Source organism: Sphaerodactylus townsendi, linkage group LG04 (genome assembly GCF_021028975.2).
Source record: "Sphaerodactylus townsendi isolate TG3544 linkage group LG04, MPM_Stown_v2.3, whole genome shotgun sequence".
Classification (NCBI taxonomy): domain Eukaryota; kingdom Metazoa; phylum Chordata; class Lepidosauria; order Squamata; family Sphaerodactylidae; genus Sphaerodactylus; species Sphaerodactylus townsendi.
The window spans coordinates 158259186-158284593 of NC_059428.1; the positions used below are offsets into that span (position 1 = coordinate 158259186).

General features: G+C 48.3%; 2 protein-coding genes across 16 annotated transcripts in view; both read right to left on the bottom strand.

Moving 5' to 3' along the window:
* Nucleotides 1–1793: 1793 nt before the first annotated feature.
* On the bottom strand, nt 1794–18979 carry GET4 (guided entry of tail-anchored proteins factor 4). Its single transcript, XM_048494789.1, has 9 exons — nt 18705–18979; nt 10721–10799; nt 9863–9944; nt 9098–9247; nt 7006–7144; nt 5236–5376; nt 5062–5137; nt 4240–4312; nt 1794–3121 (listed from the first exon to the last, which is right to left on the bottom strand). The coding sequence occupies exons 1-9, from the start codon at nt 18851–18853 to the stop codon at nt 3033–3035; spliced, it is 978 nt and encodes a 325-aa protein (XP_048350746.1). The 5' UTR covers nt 18854–18979; the 3' UTR covers nt 1794–3032.
* A 2125-nt stretch (nt 18980–21104) lies between these two features.
* Nucleotides 21105–25408, bottom strand: part of SUN1 (Sad1 and UNC84 domain containing 1) — a 43496-nt gene continuing 39192 nt past the window's right edge. For all 15 annotated transcript variants that reach the window (XM_048492706.1, XM_048492718.1, XM_048492715.1 and 12 more), the window contains 2 exons: nt 24831–24923; nt 21105–23353 (listed from right to left, as the gene is read on the bottom strand). In XM_048492706.1, the coding sequence (XP_048348663.1) occupies nt 23240–23353; nt 24831–24923 (207 nt within the window). In that variant the 3' untranslated portion in view covers nt 21105–23239. The remainder of the gene's footprint in view (nt 23354–24830; nt 24924–25408) is intronic.

Sequence of the window (25408 nt, forward strand, 5' to 3'; positions counted from 1 at the left end):
AGGTTTGGAGAGAACTGTAACTTTTGTAACTGTAACTGTTTTGAAAAAGGTTTGGAGAGGCTTCATGTGGAACAGCAGAAGTGTGACTGGCCCAAAGTCACCCAAGCAGGCTTCATGTGGAGGAGAAGAGGAACCAAACCCTGGTTCTCCACATTATTTATTATTATTTATTTTATCATACTTATAGACCGCCCTCCTCCGAAGGGCTGAGGGCGGTGAACAACAATAAAAAACAGGATTCACTATATCTTGACCTAGCCTGACCAGGTCAAAGGAGGGTGGGGTCTGGGAGCTGATAAATTGCTGAGTGGGAGAGGGGTGGGGACATTAAGAGTCCGCTGCTCTCAGCCATTACACCAAGCAGTAGGCTTAAATGGCCACCCCTATTTAGCAACCCAAGAGCAGCCACTAAGTTCTGGGCCTCCTCTTCCAAGCGCAAAGATAAAGCTGGAAAGAACCTATGGCAAAGCAGCATCGCCAGAAGGAAGCAAGTCACAAGTGGGTGGGGGGGTAAGCAGAGGGGGGAAATGGATTTTTTTAGCTATGAGAAGAGAAGTTTGCCGTGAGCAGAGTGACAGCTTGGAGGCCTTGAACAGTACAACGGAAGATGTCCTTCAGAGTTTGGATAAAAGAAGCCCTGCTCTTGAACACTGGGGCAGAGAAATGGTAAGGCAACGAAGCAAATAAAGTAAATAAAGGAACTCCGTTCCAGGACTGTAAATAAAGGAACTCCGTTCCAGGACTGTAAATAAAGGAACTCCATTCCAGGACTGGAATGTCTCTCTGCTGTCAGGAACCCACAAACGGATAAGCTGCATCCCGCCCGCTACTGTCTCCTGTTTGGTTCTGCTTAAAAACACTTCTGGGCAGACGAGAGGATCGAGACACACTTATTGATAACCTGTTTGGGGTTCACACGTTACCTTCTCCCAGCTAAGTGCTGACCAAAGCGAGTGGACCAAAAATACTTTTCACCCCTAGCACACCCTCCAGTTTGGGTGAAGGTATATGTGTTGTGTGTGGAATGATCAATAAAATGGCAGTGGGATAATCAATTAAATAAATGTAGGGTTAACAATGAGAGCGGCGTGGTGTTGTTTGTTTGTTCAATTTATACACCGCCCTCCCCCAAGGGGCTCAGGGCAGTTCACAACAATTACATACATGAAAACATGAAAACAGCTAAAACAGTCCACCCCCCACAAAAGAACCACAGTTTGTTAATGGCGTCAGAAAATTTTTGTTTGTTGCGGTTAAGACTGGTAGACTCTCATTCGGAGAACCGGATTCGATCCCCCACTCCCCCATGTGAAGCCTGCCGGGTGACCATGGGCCAGTCACAGTTCTCTCAGAACACTCTCGGCCCACATGGAGGCAGGCTGGCAAACCACCTCCGAACATTTCTTACCTTGATAGCTCTCCTGGGTTGTCGCCAGTTGTAACCTGACGGCACACACACAGGCACAAAGGAAAAGTTGCCGTCTGTTTTAACAAGAACTACCAGAAAGTGAAAGGGGCCAGAACCGTAGTCCCTTCGGTCAAATAATGGATTTGCAAAATCTACAAAACACACACACACACCCCTGCCCATGTTAATAAAGCATAAAAAAGCAAATATACCGTGAACTGTCTTCGATAGGCAGAGCTCTACAGCTGCAGAAGAATTTTTTTTTTAAAAAACCCCAACACTTTGCAAAACCAAAACTGCCAAATCGCTGCAGAGATTCCTCGCCGGACACCTATAAAGCAGCTGATCTGCAATCAAGTTCCAGAGGCAAGCGCATCCAAACAGATCCCAGTATAAAGTATTTATTTAATACTCAACAATGAACACAAATCCATCCTTTTTTGTTTGCTTGGTTTTTACAGGAAATAAAAATGCATTCATTCCCCTCATGCATGATTGCTGTTGTTCATCTAAGCCTTTTGTCTTAAATGTGGAAAAAATAGTGCCCCGCCCCGCCCCGCCCATTTCATTTTTCAACAGTGCCTCTAACACCCGGCGTTGCGTGCCGAACGAGACAAGACGGAGGTTTGCACGGAGGCCAGCGTGTGTGATTTGTGGTTACTTCTAAGTTTGTTCTTGTCGTATTTTTTTGTCTTTACACGAAGTGTTAAAACGGACTGATAAATCATCTAATAAAAAATAAATATCCCACAAGACGGAAACCAGAGATTCGCAGCGATGCCTTCGCTTGAGGAGCGGCTGGTTCCCGATCTCTGCGTGCTGGGTCTCCGGCTGAAACGTAGTGTTTTGGCTGGGCGCCGGGGGCAGGATCGGCAAACCGCAGGAGAAACTAAAACCGCCAACTCGGGGGAACGAGAGGTGTTTTAGCTTCTGGACACAAAAAACAGCAGCACATTACAGGAAGAGACATTCTGCTCCGAGATTTTTACTGTGCAGAAAGAGACTCTGAGGTGCAAGAATTGATTGGTAGCTCACGGACCACTTAAAATCTTACAGGGTCTCACCACACATCTCCCTACAATAGAAGGGGATTTGTTCTTTGGGGTTCCCTGTTTACAAGAGGCAGGCTCTTGTCCAGCTCACCCCAAAAAGCTTTCGGGCCGCCTCCCTCGCAGGCCAAACCCTGTCTTTCAAGAGGCTGTTTTGTGCAGTACGAGCGCTTAATTTGGTAAGTGAAACAAAAACTTTCCAATACGTGTGTGTGGGTGTGAATGGCCCCACGTTCCACGTCCAGTTTTTAATTAGTGCGATGGTGAAAGAGAGAATATCGAATACTGCTTACGGATATCACGGGAGGTGGCTACATCGCAGTCAATGACCGGCCAGCGCGTCAGAGGTCCGTAAAGGATCGCGCCGGGCTACCTCGCTGCCGTTTTTACATAAATAATATAGACCAAAACATTATGAACATCTGAGCAACTTTCTTTGAAAAGAAAAGGAAAAAAAAATAACAGAACGGAGGAGCCCCTGGACCTGTCGAGAAACGATCTTGGGATCTGCCCTCAAAGTGTATTTTCCAAGCGGGCCGACACGCTGTCAAGATTCCTGGCAGGGCCGGACGTCATCAATCGAGCTCGATGGGGCTGCTGTCTTCCTGCCCGTCGTCCCCGTCTTCCTCCTCTCCGGCTACCATCAGGCTGTTCAAAAGATTGCCTGAAAGTCCGAGACAAGGTCAATCTGTTAATGGTGCAACTATTCTCTGGCATTTCTTCGCTCTTTATGTATTACAGCATAGGTGCCAAACTTAGGCCCTCCAGATGTTCATGGACTGCAATTCCCAGCAGCCCCTGCTAGCATGGCCAATTGGCCCTGCTGGCATGGGCTGATGGGAATCTTAGTCCAGGAACATCTGGAGGGCCTGAGTTTGACACCTATATATTGCAAGATGCCCTGCGTGCCTCTGTGAGCAGGGGCAGATTTTAAAACCAAACAGCCAAACGTAAAGACACAGATTTCTGCCCCCGCTCCCTCCGCCTCAAACTGCCAGAAGCAAGATGTGAATTCATTTGCATGCATGTAGACAGAGTGATGAGGAGCCATGTGGCATAGTGGTTAAGTGCTTGCACTGCCACTCACACAGTCAGGAGTTCGATCCCCCTGTGGGTCAGATATCCTGGCAGCTGGCTCATGATCAACTCAGCCATCCATCCATTCCTTGGTTGGTAAATGAGTACCTAGCACATAGCTAGGGGGTAAAGAATAGTCGGGGAAAGCAATGGCAAACTACCCCACAAAAACGGCTTGCCTATGAAATCACTGCTTGCAGGGGTACCCCAGGGTCGGACACGACTGAAGGGGAAACTTGACCTTTAGACAGAGTGATGTCTATGCACAGAACATTTTGAACTTGAGGGCACTTCCAAAATTCTGACACAGGGCCGTATGTGCAGCTACAAAATGGCGGCTGCAAGAGGTGGAGCCAATCAGAAAATGGCTGCTGGAGGAGGCAGAGCTATTTGTATGCACACAGAAGCAACCCAAGAGCTGGGCAGAAAAGAGGTAATTTTTTAAAAGGCTGGGAAAGAGAAGTAAGAGAGAATACAACCAGCTTTGCTAAATTAACAGAAACGACATTAATTCAACCGGATCTACAGTAGCCAATCAGAAGTCCTGCTTGGTGAGAGCCCCACCCTCTTTCTAAAAACACTTTTTTTGGGGGGGGGGGATGCTGCCTAAAAACATTGCTGCACACTGAACAAATGCATGAGATTTCGTGGCGGTCCCTTCCTATCAGGTTCAGAAGTGTGAAATACTGTTGTGCGAAAACCCACCTAGCAATCCTCCGTAGGATGACGTCTGTTTGGGGGGTACACCAAAGAAAAGTTGTCCTATTCGGTCTAGATACTACAAAGATGGGGGGAAACAAGAAAAGCTGTTATGGCTGGCAATCTGTCCACATGGTGTGGTAGTGGCGGTGGGGGGGGAGCGATCTAATAGATTCCTGCCAGCAGAATTAAAGGTCGAACTACAGGGCACGACACAACCTCCCTCCACCGACAGATCTTTTTAGACATGCAATAAAATAAAGGGTGGGACTGCAGTCGAGCGAGGTTTCCAGGATACCTGATTGAACCCGTTCGCTATGATATCAGTTCTACCACAGACAAACATGGCTACCTTCTGAAGCAATCGTCATCACCCATCTAAGCTGTGTTGCGGAACCAATGGGCTGTTGTGGATTTTCCAGGCTGCGTGGTACTTTTTGTGGATTTTCCAGGCTGTGATCTGGTACTTTTTTGCTCACATCATTTCACCTGAGTCTACGGCTGGCATCTTTAGAGACATGTCACGGTTACAACAACGTGCCTCTAATGACCCCAGCCACAGATTTTGGGGGGGGGGGGACGACATTGAGAGCAAAAATGTACCAGATGCTGGCCATGTAGTCTGGAAAACCCACAACAGCCAATCTAAGATATGATATATATAACAAGGTATTCCCTCCCCTTTTAAGTCAGGAAGCATTCCAGACACTATCGCACACACACAAGCAAATCACAAGGGTGAGAACTATGAAAAGAAGGGTTTCTACACTACGCTGTTAGGGTGTTTCTATGGAAACGGCGCCACTGCACAGACTGAAAGCGACTTACTTCGTTATACATGGGATCCCTCTTCAGTGAAGGCTGATACTGTTCACACAATACTGTAAACACCGTGAGCTTCCCTCTGAAACAGAAGAGAGACACACACCCCGCTTCCCAATGTAAAACCAGGCGAGAAGGCAAACGCGAACAAAGTGATCGTGTTACTAGAAGGGGCCTTACCCGTCCACTGCCAAGAGCAGAAACCAGATGAAGTTCAGCAAGGGCTGGACGAAAGGAGGGCCCCGTTCTATGGAAGGATGCTTCTGGGTGTAGGTCGTAAAAACCACTAGTGCGCTGGTTTTGTTTTTCAAACAGAGGAATCTGAAAAGGGCAAACAGACCAAGCTGAAATGCTCCCTGTCCAGGTCAGCCCTGGGAAGCTGTTCGAGAATCATATACAGCAAAGGGTCTCAATAGAGAGATCGACTTTTCATGTTATCTTTGAACCCCAAACTGGGTATATCCCTTTAAGAAATAGAGAACTGGATACAGCTGAGAGGAGTAAGTGCAAAGAGCATTAAATAATGAAGTGAGAGATTACGCCTAGTTAGAAGGAAAAAAGAAGGGATGTGAGAATATCACCTTGAAGAATTGTAAGTGTTTTAAAATTATTTATAAAATATTTATTGAATATGTATATAAGAAAAATATATTTTTGTGCTAATAATAATATGAAATATGGAATTGTTAAAATGATAAAACGTTGTTATGTATAAAATTTTTAAAAACTTATTTATATATATGAATATTGAACAGATCCCAACCAAGACTGACGAATTAAACATAATCTGAAGAAGATTGAATCGAAAACGGTTACAGTAGCGCAACCCGTTAAATGTGTCTATCGGACTTGCCCAAGACCAGTCCGCTTATCTATCATACGTACAGCAAGTCGGTTTGACGGAATACAGGGAACGCAGCATGTTGAAATCGGTTGATAGTCTTCAAGAGAGAGATTTCGTCCTAGTATATATACGGACTAATTAAAAGGACTGTTTGAAGACGACACCAAAGAGCTGCTATAGTGATTGATGTGCTATATCGTATAGAGTTGTATGAGATTATTGCACTGTTGGTTTTTGCACTTTTTCACTGTTTGCGCTTTAATGTTTGTTGGTATACTGATAATATAAGCGGTTGATGCAGTGCGTTTGTTTCTTGAGTCACTGCTATTGTTCCCACCTTAAAGGGGGTGGGGGGCAGTTTCCCAGGTCTATTTGGCCAGGCAGAGCTAAGAGGGCAAGCCAGGAAGCACCTGGTTCAGGTGACACTTCAGGCACATTCCCGAGTGACAGCCTTAGACAGATCACACAAAAGTGCCCTTTGCAGAGTCATTCAAGTCAGAACTGTCTACTCTTCATGTTACCTGTTAGAAGAAGAATCGGATTTATATTGCACCTTTCTCTCTTGTAAAGAGACTCAAGGCGGATTACAAATTCCTTTCCCTTCCTCTCCCCACAACAGACGCCTTGGGAGGTAGGTGGGGCTGAGAGAGTTCAGAGAGGACTGTGACTGGCAGAAAGTCACCCAGCAGGAATGCAGGAGTGCGGAAACACTTCTGGTTCACCAGGTAAGCCTCTGACACTCAGGTGGAGGAGAGGGGAATCAAACCCAGTTCTCCAGATTAGAATCCACCTGCTCCTAACCACTACACCGCACTGGTTATCTGGCCCTAGTAACAGGAGATTTTCTGTATGCTAAGCGCAGACTCTACTGCTCAGCCATGGCTCCCTCTGAAAATATTTTTTGTTATCGATTTTTAAATTATTGTAAAATTAAAATTCGACGGTACAATTTATACGATACAAGAAGAACGCTTATATCTATTGTCATTTGATCGTACAGCATCTTATATTCCAGTTAAGGTTTTCATGTCTAAATGAGATCTAAAATCTAAGTTCCACATATTAAAAAATGCATACGGTGAAGGGGGGGGGGGGGCGACACTTACTGTAAGACCGCTTGTGCGACAAACATGTCTGCCTCGCTGCGGTACCCCCGGGAAGAGGAATATTCCACCAACATGTTCGCGCATCCTTCGCCGTCCGTGGAGTGCAAGAAGTGATACCGAGATTCACAGTAGTTTTGCTCTAGAAGGAAATGGAGCAACGCTCACAACGAAGACCAAGGACAATTTGTGGCACCCCACCCCCCCAAGAATACAGAGGCCAAAGGAGTTGTTTTCAAGCTTACATTGGCTTGATGTCAGCAGTTTTCCTTTGCGAGAACACCACACCCTTTGGACCAACCTGGAGAGCACGTGTGTTCTTACAAAACTTGAGAATCCCAAGAAATTTCAGTTTTTTTCTTTTTTTAAAAAAAAGTGTCAACGTTTATAGGGGTATAGGAAGCTTGGAAATATTTGGGTATGGTGGGTTGGACCAGGATAGGAAACAGAAAGATTAATCAAGCCAGCTCTCCATTCGCCATACCACAGCCATCGACAGAAATACCACAGCCATCGACAGCCATAACTCCACAACTGAAAAAGGGAGAATTTCAGAGGCGAAGAAGAGTTTTGGATTTATATCCCTCTTTTCTCTAGCTTAAGGAGCCTCAAAGCGGCTTACGATCACAATCCCTTCCTCTCCCCATAACAGGCACCTCGTGGGGCAGGTAAGGCTGAGAGAGTTCAGAAACTGTGATTAGCTGAAGGTCACCCAGCAGGCTTCAAGTGGAGGAGCGGGAAATCGAACCCAGTTCTCCAGATTAGAGTTCGCTGCTCTTAAGAACTACACCAGCATGTTGGGAACTGCTAGATCTAAGTCTAGTAGCATCTTAGAGACCAGAAGATTCTCAGGGTATAAGCTTTCGACTGTCAAAGCTCCTTTGTCAAGTGTCCGACGAAGAGACCTTTGACTCTCGGAAGCTTATACTTTGAAAAGCTTCTAAGGAGCTAATGAACTCCTGTCTAGTTGTATCGTGGCAAGTCAGCTTGGATTGGGAAAAGATGCGGGGAGAAAAATCCGAGCTCCCTCCGAACCAATTAAAAGGAAGGGGGGAAAGGCACACAGACGCTACGACCACTATGAACGCTATTCAGACTTCAGGAGACGCATGTTGTCTTGCGGCGGAGCGCCCAGGATGACAACACGCTGCTCTGGATGGCACCGTGCCCAGTGTGTCGCGCAGGGCTAAAAAGGAAATCAGCTACCTAAAATAAAAGTCTGCCGAGACACCCGGCTGAATTCCTAATCGAGCGCGTTTGTCCTAGATTTAAGATCAAGGAGTTGGTGAATCTGCAGGCTAATCCAAATGGCTAGAAACGGGGACAAGCACAAGTTAAGAGGCACGGCGTGTCAACGCCAAGACTCTTCCGACTCCCTTCTCTTGACACATTTCCCCAAGGCGAAGCAGAGCCATCATTAGTTTACAAGACCCTGGGCGGGATTTGAGGAGCTATTTTAGTCACACCCAAGGAACCCGAGGGAATATTTCTGTTTTTCTGGTGGCAGGAAGATTTCCCAGCTTCCAACTTGGTCAGACAAATGGCTGCGGAAGCTGTGCTTCGCTTCTGAAAGGAGTTTCACAAGCCACGTAGGGGCCAGGGTTCCCTTATTTCGAGGACATGAAGAAGAAAAAGAAGAAGAGTTTGGATTTATATCCCCCCTTTCTCTCCTGTAAGGAGACTCAAAGGGGCTTACAATCTCCTTTCCCTCGCCCCCCCGCCCCACACAACAAACACCCTGTGAGGTGGGTGGGGCTGAGAGAGCTCCGAAGGACTGTGACTAGCCCAAGGTCACCCAGCTGGCATGTGTGGGAGTGCACAAGCTAATCTGGTTCACCAGATAAGCCTCCACAGCTCAAGTGGCAGAGCAGGGAATCAAACCCGGTTCTCCAGATTAGAGTGCACCTGCTCTTAACCACAGATTAAGGGTCCTTCCAAGGGCACTGGATAATGCACTCCAGTGATCATTGCAAGTGGATTTTGTGATCCCGCACAGTCAAATCCAGTCACAGGATGCCCTGGGAATGTGTTGGAAGAATATTGTGCCGTATCTATGGAAGTATGAACTCAACATTCATGATTTTTCTGGACCTACCTTTCCACAACGTGATGGCAAGTAACTGGTGTAATTTTGGATGCCCAAGTTTCCCGGAGCCTCCACTGGACCACTTCAAGGCCCTGGATACAAAAGCTACTCTTTCGGGGGAATTCGGATCCATCAAGCTGAACACTTTCGCCAGGTTTTCTAGGAAAGAAATCAGAACAAAGCAGGGCTTTGACATGGCTTTTCCATGGCGGCAGCACCCTGACAGCGCAGCATGCAGGCAGCAGAGCTCTGAAGGCTGAGTCGAAAATCCCCAAACGCTGACTTTCCTGAGTCAGACAATCTGACCAAGGAAGGGATCAACCCACGGGTGGCCTGAGCTCAGCCAAGCCGGGTGCTCACGGGCGGCTGGCAGCCGAAAAGGCACGAGAGATCAAGTACTGAGCAGGCACTACAAGACTGTGCGTGCTGGGGACGGGACAGCGCCAAAGATCCTGCCCTGTCTACAAAAGCAGCCATGTGGTCAGGGGACCAGCGGTGGTATCATCAGTAGATGCCGACCACAAGGTGGTTTCTGGCAGGCCTCTCATGTATTAGACGGGCAAAGAGAGGGACGGGCACTGCCTTCACACCCTGGCTGTGGGCTTCTGGAGGCACAGTGTTGGAAAAGGGAAGCTGACGGGCCTCAGCAAAAACGGTTGGCGGGGTCTCCCGGCTCATGCCGCTGGGATGCCACAATAACAAAAAGCAACCAACAAGCAACAGACAGACCCAATGTTCACAACAGTAAAAGAAAGAAAAAGAGAAACTTCTCACCTAAGACCTCATCGGTCACTTTAGCATCCGATTTCTCCAGCGACTCTAAAACCAGCATGGACAGATCAGCGGCGCTATTTTGCTATGAAATATGGGGTGGGGGGAGAGCACAGAGAGGTCCTGAGCGCCGCTAGGGGAGAACTTTATAGAAACACTCAACAGGCAGCGTGAAGTCCACCCCAAACCCTTTAGGCAGCTGACTAGTGGTACCATAATTACGCCGTGGCTGGCTGCCACAGTCCAAACGCCCCATTGGATCGCCCCGCCTGCCTTTTGGGATGCAGCAATTCACCCCTTGGTCCAGCCCCACCCCATCTTTCTTTTCTCTATGCTGGGCCCACGATCGTCTGCATCGCAAAAGAGAGACCCCCCCCCCCCCCGCCGCCGCCTTTTCCACCAGCAGAAAAGCTGGACGGCTGGCTCCAATCCTTTTCTGGTCCCCCCAATTTCCCCTCCCGCCTCTGCTGGCTGTTAAAATTTCTACTAGCATTTCACAGGGAGAAGGGGAACGTGCGTCATGCCCTGCTTCTGTGCCCTAAAAGATCTTGCCAGATGTCAAAGGGAGGGGGGCAGCAAACTGAGCACCCCTGAGATCAGCCTTCTGCGTTATTGTGTTTAGGAGCTGGGAAGGTGAGTCTCGAAGGGATGGAAGAGAGGAGAAAAGACACATCACGTGACAAGAGCTGCCAGCTGGCACACTGGCGTTCACTGGGGGCCTCAGAGCGAGCCCAGGGGTTAACAGATTGCTTGGGTGCCTTGCGAGCTCCACAAATCCGAACGTCCTGTGTCTCCTTCCCCCAGAAAACTGTGGGCATCGTATACTGCAGTGTCTCTGCCCGGTTTTGCGAAAGGCCTTACCTGATTGTGACTGAAGAACAGCAGGGCCCCTGAATACATTAATTCTCTTGCTTCCACGTGTTTCCCTTGGGACATGTACCTGCACAGAGAGACACAAACAGAGAGGTTCCCAGAACACGTCGCCACGAGACCCGTGTGCAGATGCCTCCTGCGAAAAGTTACTGGGGGCCCTTTGATGGGCAAGATACCATAAATTGTTTGAGAGTCTGCTGCTCGTGTGGAAGAAGAAGAGGAGTTTGGATTTATATCCCCCCTTTCTCTCCTGCAGGAGACTCAAAGGGGCTGACAATCTCCTTTCCCTTCCCCCCTCAGAACAAACACCCTGTGAGGTGGGTGGGGCTGAGAGAGCTCCGAGAAGCTGTGACTAGCCCAAGGTCATCCAGCTGGGAGTGTACAGGCTAATCTGAATTCCCCAGATAAGCCTCCACAGCTCAGGCGGCAGAGCTGGGAATCAAACCCGGTTCCTCCAGATTAGATACACCAGCTCTTAACCTCCTACGCCACTGCTGGAGGAGTGGGGAATCCAACCTGGGAGAGTTCACCCACTCTTAACCATGACCACTGCCAGCCGCTGCTTCCCCCACACCCAAATCCCTAATTGGGGCAAAGTGGCCACAAACGGGGTCAGGCAGTGGCCAGATGGCGGCTCCCTTTGCCAATTGTGTGCCAAGCCAGAATATAAACACCCTTCCTCGGTATTGCACCCCTCTAAGTGTCCCATGCTACGTCCGTTCACCCAAGGAAGTATTTTGCGGCACCTTATTTCCGAAGGACGCAAAAGGCCTGCTCTTAACTGTGTGCAACTGGGCATAGATAACACAGTGGCATCAGCTTCTTTTAAACAACTGCAGCCTTCTAGCTCTTACGGCTGTGAGAACAGACGTGAAAATGCGTGGGCAACCTCGAGGAAGGGGTACTTGTCCACACCCTGTAATCAGAAGCGGAATTAAGTCAACAGGGAGGATGCGTTTCAGACTTTATCAAAGCCATTAAAGGCCTTTTTTCCCTCGGCAAAAGAGTTTTGCTTAGCACACAACGCCACAACCCGGACTGCAGCTTAATTATACCCTTGGAAGTTCTTGTAAGAGTCTAGATAATGAATCTTGCCTTGCTGCTGCCCTGGGTTCCTGGCACAGGCAAGCAAGTCTAAATCCAAACATCGCTCGTAACAAAAGATCCCAGGTGTTATCTGTTTGATCTAGTTACTTTATGGAAATTACGTGGCCTGAACAGAAGCGCTGAACCACGGAAGAAAGGGAGGAGTTTGGATTTATCCCCTGCCTTTCTCTCCTGTAAAGAGACTCAAGGTGGCTTCCAAGCTCCTTTCCCTTCCTCTCCCCACAACAGACACCTTGTGAGGTAGGTGGGGCTGAGAGAGTTCAGAGAGAACTGTGACTAGCCCCAGGTCACCCAGCAGGAATGTAGGAGTGGGGAACAAATCTGGTCCTCCAGATTAGAGTCCACTGCTCTTCATCACCACGCTGGAAGAACGAGCTAGGTAGCTGCTATGAAACCAGGGAGCCTTCGTGGCTCCTCATCGCTAAGCTGACTGGAACTGGGGTTCGCTATGCTCCATTTTCCAGCCGCTGTTTCAAAAAGGAACAGCTGCAGGTCAAATCATCCCAAACACACCCCACTTATAAAAGTATAGAGAGTTTGTTGACTTCAGTGGACTTGGAAGGGTGGCACTGTTTACGGCCACGCTGCCAGAGACTCAAGTCCCTGAGAAATTTTGTATTTTGGCAAACCCAACCAATTTAGACCACTGCTTGCTTTTCAGTGCAGTCCCAACAAGAGTTACACCTGTCCAACTCTGCCGAGGAATTAGCTGTCGATCTCTGGGAACTCTGATTATTTGCCAGCGCCCTCCTTTTGAACACTGGGAATGGCCGGTCGCAGGGCCTTTTGACCAACTCAGCAGCTTTGTGGTTTCTGCCACGAGCTAAAAGCCATTCGGCAAACGCAACGACTCCACGGAAGGCAGAGAATTAAAGGTGACAACTGAGCTGAATAAACACAAAGGGACAAAGATCTTCCAGCCGAGGCTGCGAAGAATTTAAAATGCAAACTCGATCACATTCGGAGTCCCCTAAAACATACCACTGCAGGCAATTAGGAATGCCCCAGTGGTGATTTGCATTACTTACCAGTAAATAGAACTGGCAGAACAACACTTGACTGCATGATGTGCTATTTGCAAACTCACTCACTCGGAAGCAGAGACGCACCCTTCTACACCCATTGTTAGGTATTCTGAGCCATATAAAAGAATCCACAGCGTAGAAGGGGAACCAGAAATGCATGTCGAATGACGGTTCATGTGAATACTGTATTTTATCCCCATCAATACTATGCAGCAGTTCCTCATTGGCAAATTCAATTTTTACAAAAATTGAATCTTTTCAGATCAGAGGTAAATCTTTTCAGTTGAGATGCCAGCGTGGTGTAGTGGTTAGGACCAGGTGGACTCTAATCTGGAGAACCGGGTTTGATTCCCTACTCCTCCACGGGAGTGACGGACTTTTTTATCCGGTGAACTGGATTAGTTTCCCCGCTCCTGCACATGAGGCCTGCTGGGTGACCCTGGGCTAGCCTCTGAACTCTCACAGCCCCACCTACTTCACAAGGTGTCTACTGTGAGGAGAGGAAGGGAAGGAGTTTGAAGTCACCTTGAATGTCCTTACAGGAGAGAAGACGGGGGAATAAATCCAAACTCCTCTTCCTCATATAAGACACCTGAATTTTTTTTTGGGGGGGGGGATGGTTTGGCTCGGGCTAATTTGCTATTTTATAACCAGGAGTTTTATTCCATTTTTACAAGGACATGACCTTTATGCCATCCAATACCTTCACCGCTTTAAGAATTCAATTTTATTTTTTTAATTTTCAGTTCTAAAAGTCTACAGCGTTTCGGAAGCTGGGCTCGGCCCTGTACTTAGAAACTTGGCTTCAAATCCCCGAGAGACCTTGGGTGGACCAGCTGGATCCTTTTTCACACACATACATGATTTTTCCTTTTTGTCCTATCTACTCCACAGGCCTGTTGTCACAAAGAGGGAAAACCAAACATGCTGCTGTGTGCCGTGGAAACAGAGCACACAAAGTACAATAAACTAATAACAAGCTTGGGAAAGAGAAACAAACATTGTCTGTGTTTTTGGTACAGAAGGAGTGATACTGTGGGTTCCCCCCACTCTTCTGGGAAGGAAAATGGGTTATCATAGATTGAGCAAATTCAGTCGCATGCTGTAACGATCGTCAATGGCGGTAATCTGCAGCAGCGAGAAGAACATGGCTCAGGCGTCAGGCGGTACTCCACGTCTGTAATTTTATTTTACGCGATTGTTAAATGTGCAAAGTATTGAGACGAGCCTAGAGCTTCCAGAAGGCTCAAGGTTGAGAACAGGGAATGGGAAGAGATAATATTCTGAGCTGATCCAGGATACCAGTTAAAGCAGGACAAATGAGGATGTTTCAGCTTTGGAAATGACACACCAAAGCCTCAATAGGTGGGTGAAATAATAAATCTGCAGAGAAGCAAGAGAGCCGTATCAATCTCACCAATGCGACTGGGCGTGGTGGCGGCTGAGTGACATTCTCACCGGACCAAAACGGCTCCAGGGTCTTCTGCCAAATGCCTGCGCTCTTTAGCGCGTGTTCTGGAATTCAAACCTCCCACCCGCCATCCCATGTGCTCCAGGTTCCTATGTTTGCAAAGCGTTTTGTATTTGAGGGGAAGGGAATCAGAGAGAAACCAAGTGCACCCCCAGCTAGAAAAAAGGCAGTACGCTGACGAGGTGAACAGCCAACTCAGTTAGCAAGGTTCAGGGGGATGGAGGTCTGGCCCTCCCACGTGGGCTGGGCCCAAATACACCTACCCCAAAACTCAGCTCGGCTTACTCCCAAATCCTGCTTTCTCCCGTCCAGCTGCCAAACCCAAGAAAAGTCTGGTAGTGACTCCCAGGGCAATGATATCACCAACGTAATGCTAAGCAGAGTTGCGTTCCCCTTTGTGTATTTATGTAAATTGGTTTAGAAAGATGCAGCTCTGTTTAAGATGGCATGTTAAGTCTCTTCTCCAATCCCATCCTCCTTTGCCACCTTCGGCTGGGACCTTGAAGAGCAGCTATCGGCCAGCAAAGACAATCCTCGAAAGTAGAGAGGCCCACCGCGATCTGATTCGTCAAGCAGCTTTGCACGTCTGCGGATTTCTCACCTATTGACATCCTAGTCCCTCAGCGACATGCAGATAGAATCGGATTCGCCCCCTGCTCTCTACAGTTGAAACTTGGGAGCCTGGCCTTACATGCTAAATACGGATCTGGCAGCCGCTGTTTATCCCTCATTAACCTCGGGTAAAAGGGCACAAACTCTGCTTAAGCGACTTCCTCTGGCATGAGGTGTAATCACCAAGAACAAACTCTTGAACTGCACATTATCCATGTGCAAAGTATGACCTAGTGCCGTGGTGGCAAACCTTTTCAAGACCGAGTGCCCAAATTGCAACCCAAAACCCACTTATTTATCACAGAGTGCCAACACGGAAATTTAACCTGAATACTGAGGTTTTAGTTTAGAAAAAAATGGTTAGCTCCAAGGCATGCGTTACTTGGGAGTAAGCTTCATGGTGGTCGGTGGCTCTGCTTTGAACCAACCGTGCAACTAGGTGGGTTTACTCAGAAGCAAGCCCCATTGCCAGCAACTGAGCTAACTCCCAGGTGAAGGATCGCACCTCAGTTCTTCGCATGAAAATCAGTGGGGTTTAACAGCATTTATCAGGGTTACCTACACTGGCCCCTTCCGCACACGCAAAATAATGTGTTTTCAAACCACTTTCACAACTGTTTGCAAGTGGATTTTGCTATTCCGCCCAGCTTCAAAGAGCACTGAAAGCAGTTTGAAAGTGCATTATTCTGTGTGTGCGGAATGAACCTAAGTCTTAGGTTTAATGCTAATAATCGAGCCCAGCGGCCCAGGCCAGCCTAGATGTGTGTGTGGGGGGGGAGACTCTGTTTGCACGTGCCCACAGAGAGGGCTCTGAGTGCCACCTCTGGCACCCGTGCCATAGGTTCGCCACCACAGACCTAGTGCATACAGAAGGGGCTTTGGGTGGGGTGGCGGCTAAAACTCTATCCCCCAACAAACTCACCTATAGTTCAGGGGTGGGCAGTTCTGGAAAACCTTCTGGCTTGGGGATGATTAAAAACAACAACAACAACAACAACAGTGTTATATTTTAACTCTTGTCTTAAGCCTAGTTGGTTTCATTGTGGTGCACCGGAATTGACTACTCTCTGCCCAGAGTTCAGAGGGGTGCAGAAATTCACGCCGCTTCCACGAAGCTCAGCCCGCTAACAAAAACTAAGAATCCAGAAATGCTTTGATTCCAAGCCCGCCCAGAGGCAAGCCCCATGGATCCCGCCTCCAAGCAAACTGATCTACAACAGAGCTGCAGGCAAACAGGTTTATTCGTCACCTGGGCTTCTGCAGGGCGCAGGCAGAGCACGACAAACTGTGCAGCTTGTATTTCTTCAGCGAGTTTCTCCAAGCTTGCATTTCTATTGGGATATCTAGCTGCTCGGGATGCTAGCGGGAGTTGGAATAAACCAAACATACATCAACGCTACCTTCAGAAGGCCACAAGAAGGCATATAAAGCTATAGGGCAGTGGTTCTCAACCTGTGGGTCGGGACCCCTCTGGGGGCCGAACGACCCTTTCACAGGGGTCGCCTAAGACTCTCTGCATCAGTGTTCTCCATCTGTAAAATGGATAAATGTTAGGGTTGGGGGTCACCACAACATGAGGAACTGTATTAAAGGGTTGCGGCATTAGGAAGGTTGAGAACCACTGCTATAGGGGTCACCAGCATTGCTGACAGCCGGTAACCTCACTGGTCTAATACCTCTGAACATGGGAGGGTGAGTGGGTGGGTGGGTGGGGGCTTATTTAGCAACCATCACAACTAGCCAGCAGCAAACTCCTTAACTTGTTCTTGAAGTCCTCTAAGCCAAAGGCCTTTGCTATATTTCAGGGTGCCAAATCCCGTCTGACACCTATGGCCACTGGACTGAGCCAAAGGACAGGGCTCGTAGTCCACAAAGGAACATGCCGCAGTAAGTCAGTCTGGGAGGGAGGGAGGGCAGTGGTTCGTGTTTGGCTGGGAAGGCTGGTTCAAATCCCCATTGAGTCGTGGGTGCCAGCAGGCCGGCCTCGCAGGGCTGTCCCGTGCAGCAAATGAAGCCAGCCAGGGCAGGCACAAAAATGAATAGTTAAATTGTTGGCTGTTAGTCACGGTGTCTAAAGGGAATTTCCACGCTCAGTAGAAAAAAATTACTTGTGACTGCAATTATTGTACCAGCAGCAACGAGTTGCTTCCCAGAACCGGCTTGAGGTGCCGCTTTGGGCCCTTTATATCCTGGGTTCCACATACCTAAAGACCCAGACGATCTGTAAAACCTTCCCAACAAGTGGGGTGCTGTGTGGTTTCCGGGCTGTATGGCCGTGTTCTAGCAGCATTCTCTCCTGACGTTTCGCCTGCATCCGTGGCTGGCATCTGATCCTCTGAAGATGCATCCGTGGCTGGATCTGATCCTCTGAAGATGCCAGCCACGGATGCAGGCGAAACGTCAGGAGAGAATGCTGCTAGAACACGGCCGTATAGCCCGGAAACCACACAGCACCCAAGTGATTCCGGCCGTGAAAGCCTTCGACAATATACTTCCCAACAAGGTTTGCTCTCCCTCACCTCCCCTAAAAAAAGAGAGATCTATAACCATAAGGGCAGGGACCTTTTCTGTGGAGCCCAACCTGCTTTAGCTTAAAATCTGCCAGGAGAAATTTTGAGGTTGTATGATGCCTGCCTTTTGATTCATTTAAACATGACAGGCTTATATCGGGTGCAATGCTGTGCAGAAATGTATCAAACAAAATATAAATACTGGTACAAGAACGTGACACGGGAGGAGACCCCTCTGTCCCTGTTTGCTGGCTCTCCAGAAGAACTGTGTAAGATGGGACGTGGACTAGATGGACCTTCTGTGGTCCAGCACAGCCCCTCAGACGTTTCCGGACAAAATTGTTATGAGTTTGTCTCGCTCTCTCATGCCACAGTACGGAAAAAATGAAATGCACAGATATAGGAGGGGTGACCCCTGGCTTGACAACACTACAGGTGAAATGGAGTCTGGGAGTCTTAGTAGACGCCAAGCTGAACCTGATGGCCAAGAAAGCCAATGCTGAAAGGCAGTAGCTGTCCTTGGGGCAACCTTGGCATAGCCTACTCACAAGGTTGTTGTGATGACAAGGCAGGGAAAGGGAATAGGTTGAAAAGCAGCAGGTGACCTTGGGCCAGCTTCGGCTTAGCCCACCTTCCCGGGTTGTTGTGATGACAAGCAGAAGAAGGGAGTATGCTGACAGGCAGCAGGTGAGGGGGCAGCTCACCTATAGATCAGCCAGGGGTCAGTCTCGGCTTAGCCCACCTCCCTGGATTGTTGTGACCACAAAAGAGAGGGAGGCAATATGGTGAAAAGCAGCATGTGGCCTTGGGCCAGTCTTGGCTTAGCCCACCCCACAGGGCTGTTGTGAACCTTTACGGAGTGGATGACTTTGAATCACTCGTCCTCTCCCCGTCTTGGCCTTCCTCTCGGGGTTGTTGTAAATGCCGACCCCCCTCCCCGAGCTTCGCGGGCTCATCTCCGGCCAGGCATTTCCCGCCCCCTCCTCCCGGCCGCCCACCGGAGCCCCCTTCCCTTTTCTCTCGCCTACGCAGGAAGCCGCAGGCAGACCACCTCCCTCTTTCCCGACCAATCAGGCGCCAGGCCCGCGAGAGCGGCGGCCGGCTCGACCAACGGCGTGCGGGGAGAGGCTGCGTGGGCGGGTCCAAGCGGTCACCGGGGCTGCCGTGTCGTTAGAAACATCTGGAAAAGGGTGGGGCGAAGGAGAGAGACGAGGGGGGAGGTGCGCGCGCAGCCCCTTTCGGCGTACCTGAAGAAAAGCGTCCGGTACATTTGGTGCGCCTCGTAATAGTCCCCCTTCTCGACGCTGGCGCGGAGCTTCCCCTCGACGCGCTGAACGCCTCCGCGGTTCCTCACGCTGCCGCCGCCCCCCTTTAAGCCCTCGGGCTCCGCCGCCATGACTGCGCGGCGACACACGCACCGCCGGAGTCGCCTCGCGCCGCAGCGCCCTGCCCGGCTTCCGTCGGCCCCGCCCCGCGACCGTGCGCAGGCTGGGAGGCGGGACGGCGGCCGCCGAGGGACATACGCGACAACGCCGCAAACGCGGCCCGCATGCGTAAGGGGACGTCTCTATGGCGACGCCGAGCCGCGTGATGACGTCGCGTAACCTTGCAGGATTTGCCAACCTCCAGGTGGAGGCTGGAGGAAATGGCTGCGCCTGCGCGGGGTGGCCTTCCTGGGGCTGCCAACCTCCAGGTGGAGCCTGGAGAAACAATATCCCTTATCCTCCAACTGTATCCTACGCTCCTATCCGTTCCTATGGCGGATTCTGTCTTGTGCCCCACGAAGGTCCCTTTCCCGCAATCCCCAGGCATTTCCCGGCCTTGTGTTGGCGACCCTTCCCCCTTGGACGAAAGGCATCTGGTGCACGTCAAAGGCGATCCGCTTTTATTCCAGCCTGGGGCTGTCAGTCTCCAATCAATAGCTGTCAATCTCCCCCTTGCTGCTGAGCTGGAGGGGTGCATTCCCCTACCCTGAATTAAAGGGAGCCATCCCGCGGTTCGGGTCTGCGCAAACACGGTTAGGATGACAGCGTTTCAGAAAATGCATGTATATTTTCTTATGGGAAATATGTCAGAAACGGCCCCACTTCTGCGAGTTTCCCGTGGCCTGGGTTTTGGCTCCTGATGTTTCGCCCACCTCCATGGCCAGCGTTTTCAGAGGCATGTCACAGTAAGACGCGTTTGTCTCCAGGTACATATCTTTCCGTGGCATGCCTCGGAAAATACCAGCACCAGATGTTAGCTAAAGCCAGCAGGTCATGGCCACACAACCTGGAAAAGCCATAACAGTGGATTCTGGACACAGGAGCCTTCAACAATGCAAAAGGAGAGAATCTTTGTTCATTGTAAACAGAAGCAAACAAAGTTTTATTGATGCTCGGTTCTGCGCTCGAGTTTGTTTTAATATGCTTTCCTTCCACTTTTCTCCAAGAAGAAGTTGGGATTTATACCCTGCCTTTCTCTCCTGTAAGGAGACTCAAAGTGGCTGAAAACTCCTTTCCTCTCCCCACAACAGACACCTTGTCAGGCGAGTGTGGCTGAGAGAACTGTGACTAGCCTAAGGCCATCCAACAGGCATCATGTGGAGGAGCGGGGAATCAAACCCAGACAACCAGCATGACTTTCCCCTCCTTCAGTTTACCCTCACCCCCAACCCTCCCCAATGAGAAAGATAAGGTGGGATCCGAGTCCGTCACGTTCACCCTCGTTGAATGTGGTCACCATTACCCCACCCTTGTCTGTAAGATCCAGTTCCTAACAAACCTCCTCTTGTGCACAATATTTAGGTTGAAGTGGAGGGATTATTTTCCCACCCACAACCCTTATGGAAACGAAGATCAGCCATAGGCCAACCCCAAATCAGTCCCAGGGGCTCATTCACAATCCCACTCAACAGCCATCCCTCCCCAAATTTATGCTGCACCCTAATAAACACTCATAACCGTTTGCTGTGGGTTTTCCGAGCTGCGTGGCCGTGGTCTGGTAGATCTGTGTGTCCATGGTTTGGCAGGCTGGCAGCCACAGATGCAGGCGAAACGTTAGGAACAAGATCTACCAGACCACGGCCACACAGCCCGGAAAACCCACAGCAACCAGCTGAATCCGGCCGTGAAAGCCTTCAACAATACATTCATAACCGTGTTGGGAATTGACCCAAAGAGGCCCCATAGCATCTCTCTCTTGGAGTGTTAAAAGCAGGAATTCCGTCCTTCCCCACAAATCATCCTATACCCGTGGTGGCGAACCTTTGGCACTCCAGATGTTATGGACTACAATTCCCATCAGCCCCTGCCAGCATGGCCAATGACCATGCTGGCAGGGGCTGATGGGAATTGTAGTCCATAACATCTGGAGTGCCAAAGGTTCGCCACCGACCTATGAAGAGTTCTACCATTTCATGCCAGATCAGGATCCAGCCCCGCATACCTGTGTGCACAGAGATCCTATTTAGGCACCCAGAGAGTGAGACGACAAAAAAAATTGGCAAATTTGGCTAACCTCTTTGAAAGTTGCGGCTCACGGTCGCTAATGTTGCTTTCCCAATAACGTGCATGCTGTGAGGCTGATGTGCGTGTCGCACGTGAATGTTTAAGGCACAGCCGGTTTTCGAGCAGCGCTCCTCTGATGTTTAAAAACATTTCGCACACTTACCAAAAAAAGAAAAGGAACTTTATTACTTACTTCCAAATATTACATGCGCTTTCAAAAACAAAATTAAAACTCTTAAACATTTTTAATAGCTTCTTGTCAGTTTGGGAGGCAGCAAAGGATACCAGAGGCAAATATTCTGAAAAAAGCATTTACAAAAATACATTGCACAAAGTCCTATTTTTTATTTGTTTTTTGCTTCTTTAAAAATAAGTTAGTGTTTATTCAAAATATTCCCCACCCTCTCAGCTCCCCAATTTAGGTTTATACAAGATAATTCTGATTTTATATAGTTAACCTACAGTATATGAAACACCTGTACATATTTAGCAAACTCTTTTTAACAGGCCATTGGTTCTATTTCTAGCTGAACTTTTACGTGAATAAAACATGGTATTCCTCCAGAGATAACTTTAAAAAAATAAATATTTGAAGACTCTTGTGCAAGGTACGTTAACTCTATTTGGAAAACCAGACAACACCACCGCGGTGTCTTTCCAAGAAGAAAGAAATATATATTTAAGTTACTCCTCCTCCTTCTCACACCCCACTGCAGAAATGTAAGGTTATGAGTGAGATAAATTTTGCACGCTGTGGGTTTAAAGAGTCTTGTTCCAAACAGAAGTTTTAACAGTATTTATACCAGATCATATTCAAAAGGAATTGAATCACAAGGGTGGCCAATAATTTTAAGAACAGCCCCCAATGAGCCAGAAGAATAGTGGCAAAATTCTGATGGTGGTGGTGAAATTCCCAACCAAGATCTATTTTAATGTTTGGGTTTTGTTTTTTGGCAGATGATGACTTTGCAGAGCTAATTGTGTTCTTGGGGGGGGGGGGGGGCTTTCCTGATAATGCTCGTGACGTCGGAGGTGTGCCCTGGCTTTCCAAAAGATTAGCAGCAACGCCAGGATCCCCAACAGGACCATGAGACGATAAACATGCCCGACAGAAATGCGTGAAAGAGTCCCGGGTGCGAATTTTGCTTGCAGTTTAACTGTTGTGAGGCAGAGGATTTCTGGAACCCGTATTCTGAAGCCGGCTTTTTCTCCTTTTACTTCATCTCGTTACCTCCCTCTTACCCTCGTAAGCCTGCCCGGTTCAAGCCCCCACATCACCTTCCTTCTGGAACCAGAACTTTCTCCTTGCTTTATGCCCACAATATTCTGGTTTTGGCCAAACTGTTGCCTGAGCATGCGCTCTGTATACTGACGACGTACTAAATCCATCGCTTTAATTACGATCACCATCCGCTTGCTCGAAAAAGGACAAATAGAAAAGGCTTAAAAGGGCGGGTTTTTTTAAAAAAAAACATCACTATCCCTCCCTCCCTCGCATGTTTTTAAAAAAATTCCTTATAGATTCCAGGTCTCGTGCTTGAATTACTGCCGGGGGTATTACGCCCTCCTCCTGTATGTTAGGATTTCTAGTAAATCCTTTAAGGGAGATATTCTAAAATCCAGGAGGTGAGTAAAGCACGCTTCAGGTGAAGTAAAAAAACAACAACCCCATGAAACAATAAACTCTCCCGGAAAGACAGCCTGGGATAAAATCTTGCTGCAACGAGAGCTTTATAAATGGAGAGAGGGAAGGGCTGCGATCAATCTATGGAGGCGTTTCGTGAACTGCCTGTTCCAACAGGTTCTGTGCGGGAACACACCCACATGCCATCGATACGCTTGGGAAACCGCACAACAGCAGAGAGCGACGGACTACATGCCAGAAACATTGCTGGATCTGCCGCAGTTGCCAGTGCAGGTGAGCCCCACCCAACCTTAAAAACCAATCCCTGGCTGCCCCCTCCCCCACAAGTTTTAAAAGCTTGACACTCCAGTGTAACAAAATAGTGGTCCCCCCCCCCCCCCCCGGTTTGGTTAACTGGGTTTTGCTTAGTTTACGGTTGGCATGCGACAGTCTCGGAATGAACGCGTCAAAAATATATATATAAAATAAAGCTGATTGGCAGTAACAGACTGAGGCGTTCAAGCAAATAACCATTGAGTTTGGTATACAATTCGAGTCGGCAGTCTTCTACGCGTAGCCTGCATCCTTTGGAGGACTTCTCCAGTTTTCCCTTTATATACATACATACATACAGAAAATAAATGTACAAGGAGGAAACCCTAGGCCGTGTTCATTTGGCGGGTCTCCCGTGCACTCGGAACCGATAGAGGCATGTGTATTCAGGATGGCCCCAGTTGGAAAGAATTCTGAGTTCTACTATCTGGAACGCCTTCTCCGTTGCGTCCTACGAGGAAGGAAAAGACGCATGCTCGTTTATTTTACGAAGTTTTTTCCAGCAGCAAGCTTACCATTGTAGAATCGTAGAGTTGGGAGAGACCCCAAGGGCCATCAGGTCCAACCTCCTGCCATGCAGGAACACATAATCAAAGCACTCCTGACAGATGGCCATCCAGCCTCTCTTGAAAAACCTCCAAAGAAGGAGACTCCACCACACTCCGAGGTAGCCTATTCTGCTATCGAACAGCCCTTATTGTCAGGAAGTTTTTTCTGATGTTTAGGTGGAATCTCTGTTCTTTCACCTTGAACCCATGTCTCCTGGTCCTAGTCTCTGGAGCCGCAGAAAACAAGCTTGCTCCCTCTTCAACGTCGCATCCCTTCAGGTATTTAAACATGGCTATCATGTCACCTCTTAACCTTCGCTTCTCCAGACTAAACATCTCCAGCTCCCTAAGTCTCTCCTCGTAAGGAATGGATTCCAGACCTTTGACCATTTTGGCTGCCTTCCTCTGGACCTATTCCAGCTTGTCAGTACCCTTGAATTGTGGTACCCAGAACTGTACACAACACGCACAGCTTTTGTAAGGTGTTGAAAAGCTGTGTGCATCCTGTAGCCACAGTTAAACAGATTCGCTGTGATCAATTTTGATGCAAAAGCTTAAACCGCTTAAAACCAATGGGAATGAAAATGGTTTAAGTTTAGACTGGTTGGTGCATTTTACCTTTAAAGGATTTGAAGGTTTGCACCTGTAAGCTCCTATACATTGCTCCACACACTTTTCATGGCCGTTCCCCTCTGTCGCTTCTAAAATGTTGCAGCCGTGAATCGGCCAGTTAAAATCTACAAGATCATCACTGGTAAAACTTAACAAGGGTCTCAAACCTGGGGTCGATCTATATAATAAGCCTCCAAAAGTGACTGCCCTCGGAAACAGGCATGGATCAGTGCACCTCAATAAAGAGGTCAGAGGCAGCCACGGGGAACTCCATTTAGCATTTCAGGCCGACTTCTAATCTAGGCCTCTAATAGGAGCAATTGGGACTGTAGATATTAAACATTTTTCACAGGCTTCAGATGTTAAAAACTACTTGCTGGAGTCAACAGCTCTTCTAGGAAGGTTAAAAAGCTGGACCAAAAATGACTAATGAGCAAAGAAAAAAAATAAAACAGCTTGCCAGCTTCTTGCAAGAAAAAAAATGAGCAAGAAAAAAAAATAAAACAGCTTGCTAGCTTTTTGAGGCTGTATTTGCTCGGAAAGAGCAAGCAAGACATTTGGATTTTTACTTGTTGCAAGGACACTGTCCATTTGTTTACAAGGACATGCCAGTGAAACAAACTAAAACCCAATATACAGCAACCTTCAAGCAATAGTTCCACATTAATGCTGGAAGACTGCAGTTGTAAAAGCAGAACAGTGACAGCAAGAAAAAGAAACAAAGGCAGGTATGTTTTACAATTGTATCTTCTAGTAATAGTAACATACCATTGCTAGGAACATCTGGAGCGACTCTCCATCTTGATTGTACATATACTGCCCTAGAAGCACACCTTCTTCTTGATACTCGTTTTCAAGACCCTGCCAACGGGGAAAAAGGGAGAAAACAGTGAGGGAGAAAAAGGGAGAAAACTTAAACAGCACTCTCAATTCAAGAGGACAGCTTCAAATGAAAAACTCAAAGCAAGGATTCTCTCCTCAGGAAGACAGGAAAGAGCTTCTATTATCACAATGTAGAAAAATCGAGAAGGGTTTAAGAATCGCTTTTCATCAATTGGCGCTCCTCTCCTGGGCCCACAAAGGCTACGGAACTCTCTGGCCAAGGAAATTTGTCTTGCCCGTTCTGCGCCGTCAAGTAAAAGTTGAGCTTTTGACGAGCAGTTTTGGATCTTAGCCAGTTTTAATGGCTATGAATTGTGGCGTTACGGTTGTTGTTAGTCACCCTGAGCAGGGCTTATGCCGAGAAAGGGCAGGATAGAAACCTAATAAAATAAAATAGTGTTTCTGCTTGCTTTAAAAATACCTCTATTTCTATTGGTCTTGATTATTCATAGAAGGCCTCTGCT